The sequence below is a fragment of the Cyprinodon variegatus genome, unplaced genomic scaffold (genome assembly GCF_000732505.1).
Source record: "Cyprinodon variegatus isolate N-32 unplaced genomic scaffold, C_variegatus-1.0 Scaffold990, whole genome shotgun sequence".
NCBI classification, from domain to species: domain Eukaryota; kingdom Metazoa; phylum Chordata; class Actinopteri; order Cyprinodontiformes; family Cyprinodontidae; genus Cyprinodon; species Cyprinodon variegatus.
Genome location: NW_015151443.1, coordinates 12253 through 23316, shown reverse-complemented (window position 1 = coordinate 23316; position 11064 = coordinate 12253). Strand labels below are relative to the sequence as shown.

General features: G+C 37.4%; 1 protein-coding gene across 1 annotated transcript in view; it reads left to right on the top strand.

Annotated features, from left to right (window-relative positions):
* The first annotated feature begins 5077 nt into the window (after positions 1 to 5077).
* The window catches only part of LOC107100583 (retinol dehydrogenase 12-like), an 11781-nt gene continuing 5794 nt past the window's right edge, over positions 5078 to 11064 (top strand). Inside the window, exons 1-6 of the mRNA XM_015399123.1 lie at positions 5078 to 5289; positions 7515 to 7655; positions 7811 to 8002; positions 8101 to 8262; positions 8336 to 8452; positions 10110 to 10314. Of these exons, the coding sequence (XP_015254609.1) occupies positions 5217 to 5289; positions 7515 to 7655; positions 7811 to 8002; positions 8101 to 8262; positions 8336 to 8452; positions 10110 to 10314 (890 nt within the window). The 5' untranslated portion in view covers positions 5078 to 5216. The remainder of the gene's footprint in view (positions 5290 to 7514; positions 7656 to 7810; positions 8003 to 8100; positions 8263 to 8335; positions 8453 to 10109; positions 10315 to 11064) is intronic.

The window sequence follows — 11064 nt, the reverse complement described above, 5'->3', positions numbered from 1 at the left end:
CACCGGACCGTATTTATACCGCAACACATGGCAGATTTCAACATGATGGTGAGCCGTTTAAACACGCCACCAATAGCAAAGCAGACAGGGGTACTTTTAATTACTATGTTAATAACTGTGTATAGTTCATTAGATGGTTGGTAAAAAAATATAAATGAATACACTCATATACCGGTAATATGTTTCAAACCGCAATAAATATCTTAAAAGAATGATGTATTTGAGTATAGGTTTGTTCTTGGCCGATTTGTGGAACTGTCGCCCTATCCTGAACCTTTATCATGTGTTGTACTTCATATGGGGCCCACCCAGATAATGTTGCTTACGGGCCTATTGTTGTGTCATTACGCCATTGAATACATCAGTCACCTAAACAATTCCTCAACCTTTGAGTAGAGAGAGTACATCTGTGAGTGATCTTAAAGTAACTATGGTTGCTCTGTGAAAACACACAAGGTTTCTATACAAACAAAATCGCAAGAACATGGATAAAGCAGTGAAAACCATTAAACGCATCTTGGAGTATTGTCAAAACCATCATTTGAAAAATGACACAACTGAGGTACCAATAATAACCTGACAAGCTGGGGAAGGCAAGGCAAGGCAAGGCAAATTTATTTGTATAGCACAATTCAGTACAAAGACAATGCAAAGTGCTTTACATGATTAAATACAGGAAAATTAAACAGAATCAAAGCAAGTAGGAAAAAAAATAAAATAAATGCAGAAACAAAAAAGAATATTAAAAAGAATAAGTATTAATCTTTGGAAATGGTCAAAGGCCCTTGGTACAATGGAGGAGCTGAAGAGACCCCCTACCCCAGAGTGAGATCTGTTAGCATGAGTGCCTTTATGAAAGAGAACAAAGAAAAACAACTTTGTTGGGAATTTTTTCCATATGGGAGCAGAGCAAACAGGAAGGAGAGAGTGTTTGGTTCACATGAACCGTGTGTTTCCAAACTTTTTAATGGAAAAGTCCAACAAAAGCCAGGGTATGCAAATTATGGGTTTGATAGAAGACCTACACACATGGCAGTACTTTACGTTGTGTCCATTTAACTGAATATAAATACTGCTTATAAAATTAGTTGCCGGGTGAAACACGTTTTTTTCCAGTGGGGATGCTTTATTTTCAGCTGGTACAGGTAAGGCAGTCAGTTGATGTGGAGATGGGTGGAGCTACCACATTACAATCCTTGATAAAAAAAAAAAAGAACTGTTAGAGGCTGCAAATGGCTGCAGGGTTAACAATTAAGCCTGAAAACAAAGCAAAATATACAGAAGGAAACACAGAGAAACTGTTCAAACCAAAGCACGTTCATGAACGCCTCAGCCAAAGTCCAGATGTGAATTTAATCAAGAAGGAACTGACAATAGATCAAAACAGACTCTCTTAATCTAGTCTAACTGAGCCTGAGCTACACTGCAGAAATTTTACCCTGTAGATCAGAGGTGTCAAACTCAAGTCCTTGAGGGCTGGTATCCTGCGACTTTTATCTCCCTGGTCCAACACACCTTAAGAATCAAATGGCTGAATTACCCTCTCAGCATGCAGTTAATTTCTCCAGGGTTCTACTAATGACTAAATTAAATAGAGACAAATCAAAGATGTCAGACATTGGCCCTTGAGGATTGGTGTTTGACACCTCTGCTCTAGATGAAGCTGAAAGAAGAACATTCAAAAAGACCCTGAGGAGCAGTTGGTATGAGCGCTATAGTCAAACTCTGGTTCAAACGCATCCATCTTAACCTTTTCCAACTCAGCTGCAACTTTAATGCCTCAAAGTTTTATCTTACATTAATGTTCACCATTGCTTGTTGATCAGCTTCTTGAGCTTCTAAATGTAAATAAAGAAGCTGGGTTTTATTTTTCTTCAGGGAGGTTTTTAAAAACTTTTTATTTGGTGAAATCCTGCAGCTGAAAACCAATTTGTAAGTTGATTTGTAATTGAAAAATACAACACTCTTTTTAACAGATTATGAAATATTTCAAATTAAAAGCATTTTTTCTGAAAGGATGAGGTTTGAACTTCTTTTGATAAGAATTATCCTGAATATTATTTGGGATATTCATTAAAACCAGGTTTCTTTCACAATAATAAAGTGCTTTTTTTCATTTTTCATTTCACTTTTCTACTGCACTGACTTTTGTTTTACAATTTCTAGTATCTGCAATCCTGTTTGGAATCCACTCCCTTGACCTCTTAGTCCTATAAAAGCTTTTTATGGAACCCTATAACCGTTAAATCAGTAAGCTGTTTTCAGGTTATTCCCCTGTCTGTTTTAGCAACGCCTTTGATAGATAAAGATAAATTAAGTCAGAAACACTGATATTAATCTTGCTCATAAATTATCCGTACAATAAATACAGGAAAGTCACATTTCAAAACGTCTCAGCAGAGGGCCCTCTAAATTTAGCAGGGGAAGCTTGCCATACTGGGAAAGTGACTGTGGAAGGAGCAGAGCAGTCACATGTCAGATTTGGATGAGAGCCAGCAGCCAGGTCACCTCTGATGCACTCTGAGAGAAAATAGACAAAGTAATAAAAAAAAAAATACTATCCAGATTAATAGATTTAAGTATGCCTATGTCTTACCAGAGACAACAAAAGTCTTCTTCTTGTAAAACTACAAAGAACATTATGAATTTCAGTTGGGTTATTTTTGCCCTTGAGGTGCAAGGCTTGGTCCGACATCTTTAATAAGTAACTGTAATGAAAAAGTAAGGAAGTAGGGGTCATCGGCATGTTGCATAATCTTTTATTTCTTACAGCAGTGCTTGAAGTCTTGGTATTTTAGCATGTCTGCACACACACTGCTTCAGAACTTCTCAAATGTCACCCTGTAAACATCAAGGTCAGGTGTCTCCATTTAACCCTTGTCTAGACCGAAGTAAGAAAACTTAAGTTCAGAGGAGGACATGGCTATGTGATTGAGTATAGTGGAAATATTCTCAGGCTTCTTAGGCTTTAGACTTAGACAAACTTTTTTGTCATTTTGTACAAACAGTGCGTATAAAAACAAAACAAAATTTCATTCAGTACAGCTCGACATTTCCATTTCTTATAGCAGAGTGGTGATAAAATGAACATGCTCTAAATGTTTTATTTATTCAGCAGAGAGTTTTAGTTAACTATAGGTTAGATTTCTGAGCTAAAAGGATTTTATAATTACATGGTTTTTACTGTTGGGTTTCAGCCTCTTTCTGCCAATATCTTAACAGACTCGTGTTTTTCTACTTGAAAGGTTTAGATATATCCTAAGATGTTAGAGTACCTCATTTTGGTCTGAAAAAGTTCAGAACTCTAATGAGGAATTAAATATTAAGCAACCACATTGTGTGGAGGATGGATATGATGCTGATGCTCCATCTGCTGGAATCCACTGAAAGACACTGGTGATTTGTTGGTGACTCTGCACTGACCTCTGCTGGCTCTAATCCGCAACGTCTCATTTCAAGATGCGCCTCTCATGAGTGGACCTTGCAATATTCAGGGAGAGCTTCAATGCACTGGTAATAACACTTTGATTTTATACTTCCATTCATATCATACTTTGTTTAAATTTCAGAAATGAATGTACGATTCCTGAACTGTTGTTTACAATCCAACATTTGTTGGAACTTGGCAGGTAAAGAATGGAAATGTTTTTTTGTTTTTTCTCAGCTTTTATTGCCATTACCCTGTCACAAATAAAGAGCAACGAAATTAACTCTCTGCATTTAACCCATGTGCGGCGCCTGGGGAGCAGTGTGGGGTTAAGGGTCTTTTTGCTCAGGGGCCCAGAGTGGCATTCTGTTGTAGTTGGGCTCGAACTTAGAATCAGGATTTCAAGCCCTATGCCCTAACCACTAGGCCGCCACATATTTTACTCACTTGTTTAAATTTATATAGGAAATGTGTGTTTATATATCTATTTATTTAATTGTTTATTTATTAATTCGAGCTCTATTCTCCCACTCTGCAGAATCTGTTAGTTCAATCTCTACTGTTATGCTCTCTGCTTTTTCTTGTAGTAGCTTCGCCTCTTTTCCTGTTTGGCTGTGACTCCATCCTGGAGAGAAATATCAGCTGTGCTGCTGCCATCAACACCTTTGTTTATGTTGGAGATCTGCCTGTTTTTCCAGTGTAGTCCTGTTTCTCTGACTGTGACTAGCTGGATGCGCTCTCTTCATCCTCTGACTTGGGAGCTGGTCCGCAGCTCGTCTGCCTGGCTGTGTGTTTCCTGGACAGGGCCGCCTTTTACAGCTGCTTTCTGTATCTCTGCTTCTGTCTCCTTGAACCCCAGTCGGCCTCAGCAAATGGCCGCTAACACTGGACTTGGTTCTTCATGAGGTTTCTTACTGTTAAAGGGGAGTTTTTCCTCTCCATTGTCGCTACAAGCATGCTTAGTGTGAGGGATTGCATTCCAGTCAATGAGTCGATAGAATCAACTGGTTTTTCTTAGATAGAAAACTTTGAATTAATTTGACTGTATGATCTGGTGAACTGTAAAGTGCCTTGACCCTTAGCAAAAAGTAGTTTATTCAAGTATACTAAAAGTGCACTAATTTCATACTTAAAATCAGGCAGTGCACTTAGAGTTTACTTATTCTAAACTATATTTCATATACTTAACAATAGTATGGTCAAGCGTACTTGACCATACTATTGTTTACTTTATTGTTTACTGAAGTTTACTTTAAGTATACTTTAGTAAGCTTAAAAATGTCCCACTTTAGTTTGAAGAAGTATTACTTTAGTAATACTTCAAGTACACTAAAAGTACATTGTTTGGAATACTTTCTAAACTTATACTTAAGTATTCTTAATAGAATTTATTTCAAGTATACTACTTTTTGCTAAGGGGAGATTAATTGTTGTGAATTGGCGCTATATAAATAAACTGAATTGAATAATTTATTTATTAAGCTCAAAGGGATAAGTATATGAGTATAATTTTGCTGTTATGTATAATGTAGGCACAAATAACTCATGTATCGCTGTTATTCAAAAGCGCTGAGGTGAAGAGCCAATCAGCTTCCTCCTTAGTGCGGAAGTGGGCGGTACTTCCTGTGTGTGTTATGTAGCTGTGAGCGACAGAGGAGTTTCATCCTAGTTTTGCTCTAGATTCACACCAAAACTTCCCTTTGCCGCTTTGCTGGTGTTGCTGCGTTGAAGGCTGTTGAAGGAGAGTTTGTGTTTTTTTCTTCCGTAGGTTCGCAGCGATAGTCAAACAATGGAGGTCGTCTCAGCTACAAGGTCATTGGTTCTCCAGTACCCTAAAACTATCGTTGTTGTCACACTTACAGGTAATGTATTCACTATCATTGTGAGTTTTAGGAGCAATAAACGGAGACAATAGTTTTAAATAAAGCACTAAAGTGACAGAGCCAAGTGTTGCGCAATTGGTACGTTTTGCCTCAAGGAGCAATTTTTCAAAACTAACAGGTTTTGCGTAGCCTTAAGAGTAAACTTTAATTAATAATATATCTTTATATTGATTGTTAGATAATGATATTCTGGAATGACGTAGAAGATGACCCTGTCAATATCAGCTACGACTAACACTTTGCCTAGTTTACTATTTGCTTTATAAATAGTTGTGGATACAAATGTGCAAAACTTATATAAACGTTTAAATAGAGCACCTACTGATGACTTCATAGTCTGTATTGTATGATTTATTTTGCTGCTAACTTAATATTATGTGAAACAAAATAAAAGTAATCCTGCTTAAATGGTATTCTTAGTGGAATTTTTTATACATGCAATTAAACTTGGATTTCATCCATTCTAATGCACAAGTTCACCAGCTGGGAGAAGGTGCAGCCCTGGTCAAACCAGTCAGGGTGTTGTTTAGGCTTCATTCTTTTATGCAGTTGTAAACTGGTTATTACACAAGAGCAAATAGAAATGGAAACGTTTTAATATGAAATTGTCATTAAGCACCCTTCCTGGGCAATAATTAAAACACTAAATAGGTTAGTTATATATTTTTAATGATTGTCCATTTGAATTCAGGGCATGATGATGTTTTTTCCCCCGATATATAGTTTCCATCCTCATACTTTATATTTACTATGGGGGTCTAAAAGTTGTAACCTTTAACTTTTTAACTCCCAATATAATGCTTGGCATCACTGCCAAACACTGTGACTGTTTAGCTTTACTGGCTCACAGGCAGGCTCGGACTGGTAATCTGTGATACCAGGCATATGCCCGGTGGGCCGGTCCTAATTTCAGCGTGTGAGGACCGGCCCTCCTTAAATCATATCGGCCCTAACACTTAAGGCCAATTTATACTTCTGACGCATAGCTTCTGCACCTGTCAAATCTGTGTCTGTGCGCGACCACACCCCCACGCAGTGGTTCTGCAACCGTGGTTGCGCACCTAAAAAAAATCCTGAATACGCGTCGGACGGTCACAAACCTGAGCAGACCTCAAGCGGAAGTGCGCAGACAAAAAGCAGCTGTGATTGGTCCTTGGTATGCCTTTCCGGGTGTCTGTGTGGTCGCCCTTCTCGATCTGGTGCTTGGGCGCGCCGTTTTTAAAAACCAAGGAGTAATAAAAACAATGGATAACCACGACGAAAGGTTGATCGAGGTGGTTCGGAAGTACAACCATTTGTACGCTGCCTCAGACATGTTTTGGAAAATAAACACTCCCGCCGGTGCCGCCGAAGAAGTTCTCGGAAGTTCTCGAATAGGCTCCCCCTTGCACTTTGCCGGGAAACTGCTGTGCATCCCTAGAAACTCCAGACTTACGTTGCAGAAAAATACCAGCAAAACTGGTTCGCGACCAGACCCAAGCAACATTTGATGTGTGCAGATGCAAAAGTATATTCTGCCCTTTACTCTCCGGCTGAAGCACCTACCTGTGACAGTAAATAACTCAAGGAGCTCAAGAAGTAATACAATGTTGACTACCTAAAACATGCATATATAGCCCTTCCTTGTCATGCACATCCTTGTGACGGTTGGTATATGGTGTAATTTGTAAAATCCTTTCAACAAAATAAATTAGAATAAAAATAAAACGCTTTCTTTAAACCAAAATACAATGTTCCTCTTATATTTGGCAAATTTATGTTTGAATAAAATTTGCAAAAATATGTTGCGGTGCATGATGGGGTTTTGTAACTAAAGGCTAATGTTTCCAGTCTTACTGTACGTGAATTGTTGACAGGTTGGGATGTTGTCAATAAGTGGGCCGGTGTAAATGGAAAATGCCAGGGCCGAAAATCGTTCCCAGTTCGAGCCTGCTCACAGGAGATGTATAATTAAGGGGATTTTCTCTGTGCATTTTGGCAAGCTATATCTGGATTTTTGTAGCCTTTGGATTAAGATCTTCTTCCTCCTTTCAACCCATTTTAGTACAGGTCTTAATTCACAGTGGTTGATGTAGCTCATTGACTTTAACTATAACGAAAGTTAGACCTCTCATCTTTTTAAGTTGGAGAACTTGTACAATTAGTTGCTGACTATATACTTTTTTGCCAACTGTATCTGGAGATTTTTATGAATTTATTTGCAGGAGTGAGTTTGTTTGGATTTAAGAGATGGATGGCTGGGGGAGTGTGTCGCAGCAAAGCCCGCCTGGATGGAAAGACTGTACTGATAACCGGAGCCAACACTGGAATCGGCAAAGAGACGGCCATTGACCTGGCCAAAAGAGGTTAATGCTTTACCTTGTGTTTTAGTCAAGACCAAGAAGTACAGAGACCAAGACAAGATCAAGACATTTAGAATAAAACTGTCTCGGTAGTCCTTGGTCTCTGTTTTACCTTTGTTTTATAAATATAACTGGAATATAATTCTTCTGTGTAACAGGTGCGAGGGTAATTCTGGCCTGCAGAGACATGGACAGAGCTAACAATGCTGCAGAGGAAATTAAAAAGAAGAGTGGAAACACTAACGTGGTCGTCAAAAAGTTAGACTTGGCCTCTCTGCAGTCGGTGCGCCTGCTCGCCAACGATGTTGCCGCAAATGAAAAGCGGCTTGATGTTCTCATCAATAATGCAGGTGGCTAAAGAATCAGACTTCACCTTTGATGATAATGTGGTGTTTCGTGTTAAACAGCTGTGTTGGCAAAATAAATAATATGGTGTCCTTATCTTTAGGGGTCATGTGTTGCCCACCTTGGAAGACTGAAGAGGGCTATGATATGCAATTTGGTGTGAACCATCTGGGTCATTTCCTTCTAACAAACTGCCTGCTGGATCTCCTGAAGCAGTCGGCTCCAAGTCGCATTGTCAATGTCTCCAGTTTAGCTCATGAAAGAGGTTTGGATGGTTCATTGTTTGTCCTACATCCTTAAAGCTCATTAGTTAAGGATGTCCTGTCTTTATTTAACAGGCAAGATCGATTTTGATGATATAAATCAACAGAAAAACTATAATCCTTGGAAAAGCTACTCTCAAAGTAAACTCGCCAACGTCCTCTTTACCAGGGAGCTGGCCAAAAAGTTGGAAGGTATGAAATTCATCCTCTACTTACTGTAATTTAAGTTGCTTCTTTTATGTAGAAGAGCTAATGTAAAATAGTTTGACATGTTAGGTCACAAAACGCTACACTGCACAAAGAAATTGGGTTAAATTAGAGGGCAGCAATTTTATACAAATCTTTACAAATTGCCGTATCTCTAGATTTATGCAGGATTCTATGCTTACATTTTTTAGTTAGTTTCTGGAAGTTTAATATCATTTTTCAACATAGAGTAATCTCTACGTTTTTTACACATATCGTAAATGTGCTTTAAAAGCTGTAAAATAAATATGTAATTGCAGTGATGTAATCTATTAAATTCTTTCTTTATCCTTTTGTTTTGTAGGGAAAAAAACGATATATTGTTGTCAGGTTTTATGTTATTGAATACAAAAGGAATTCATTATTATTATTATTTTTTTTACTAAAATGTGGCGCCACTGTATGACTAATTATTATGATTTAAAAATAACAAGATTTATAAAATGGTTGGGCTGTAAAAATCTAAGGGATTTTGCTTGATCAAAATCCAATGTTGTCTGTCAAGAGTCAGAGGGAGGAGGAGGTAGACAGTTGCAGTTAGGATGTGAAATCCTTTTTTTCAGCCTGTGATCATTTCACAGCATTTACCATGGAAAATTAACTCAGATTTGCATTCACAGATGCTTGTTTAATTAAATCCCGAGGAATATATATCAAAGAAGATTTAACCACATCATAAACGGCAACAGCTTCGACAGCAGCATCCAGTCTCTTAATTGGAAACAGTTAAAGATTCACTGAGGAGGTGGAGGTTTAAAAAAAAAAAAAAAAAAAAACATGCCTCAAAACATAAAGTTTTAGAACCCTAGAATATTACTGAATACTGTCTGAATGATTCACCCCCTCCTTCCTCATAGATGAATGTAAGCAGACCCATGTTTACTACATTTAAAGCTGGCAGAAAATGAGTTTTTGTCAGTTTTAGATATCTATAATTAAATTCTAATGCTGAAAATAGAAACAAACACGCAGATCACGTAGGGTGTTATGTCATGCATAACCTCTTGCCCCTAAAAAACTCTATCAGAGGTTCTAAGATGTTAAACAGTTTTTGCCCATTTATTTTCATTGTAAATAATAGAGAGTTAATAATGGTTTCTGAAAAAGCTTTCCTGAATCAATCCATAACTTTATGTAAAACAAAAAGAAAGTCCATCGTGCAGCCTTACATGTCGTCATTCTAGTTTTTATAAACTTCTTGATCATTTCTCAGATTATAAACTGGTAAGTTTAGCCACCTCCTAGCTTCCGAAGATCTTGTCATACCTCTCTTACTTATGTCCTCTTGTCTTTCTGATTTGAGTCGCGGCACCAGAAATGGGCCTCTATTCACATAATCCTAATTGAAAGGTCCTATGCTTTCAAAATCTAAAAATCAAATCTAAATTATAGGAAAAAGTAGAGCTATTTTTTGGACACAATAATTACAGTCTTTCTTACATTCATATAATTCCCACTTTTATTTTGCTCTTCATTTTCCTATTTGTAGTCAGGTTGAGATAATTCAACAGTAATAAAGGATTTAATTTAAGATCCGTTTTAAGTCTTTTCAAACAACTTCACCAGGGATGCACTATTATGATTATATCATGTCTTTATCTAGGCACCGGGGTAACAACATACAGCCTCCACCCGGGAGTTATTCGCACGGAGCTTGGCCGACACTTCTTTCCCAACATGGCCTTGTGGAAGAGAGTGTTATACACACCATTAAGCTTCTTCATTAAGAATCCCAGAGAGGGCGCACAGACCACCATCTACTGTGCTGTGGAGGAAAGCCTGCAAAACGAGAGTGGATTATATTACAGGTCGGTCACTCAGCATCTTTAATTCAACAACTGGCACCAATATTGCTGCAACATTTAAAGAAAGAGTATTCAACTTCATGCAGATTCATAAAATAAAATAAAATTCAACACAGAATCACACGCAAACTGCAAATAGCAGGCTGTTAGTATCTATAATTATCAATATATGTAATATAATCAATGGTCATGGTTAGGCAATAAACACTTCATATATATATGTATACACACTTTATCTATGTAATTTTAATAACAGCTACTTGTTTTAAAAATAAAGTAAAGAAATATTAGTATTTGCTCCATTATATATTTTTTTCTTTAATAATTGTAAACCCCTTTCAGAGTATAATTACTGTCCCTTATTTACACTCAATTATGATTTAATGCGGGCAGTCTAAGGCACAGCTGTGCACTAATCATGGTGTCTAATCAGCATCTTGATATGGCACACCTGTGAAGTGGGATGGATTATCTCCTGAAAGGAGAAGCGCTCACTTGGTTTGTGAACAATATTTGAGGGAAAAGGTTATATTGTGTATGTGAAAAAACGTTTGAGATCTTTGAGTTCATCTCATATAAAGTGGGAGCAAAACTAAAAGTGTTGCGTTTCGATTTTAGTTGAGTTTATAAAAAAAAAAACATCTGAATCTGTGACGTTATTTGACTCTGAATATGACCTGAATAGTTTTTTTGGTAAGATAAACCAAGTTGGATTTTTATGAGCATAATATTCTTTTAATTGTAATTTAAGTT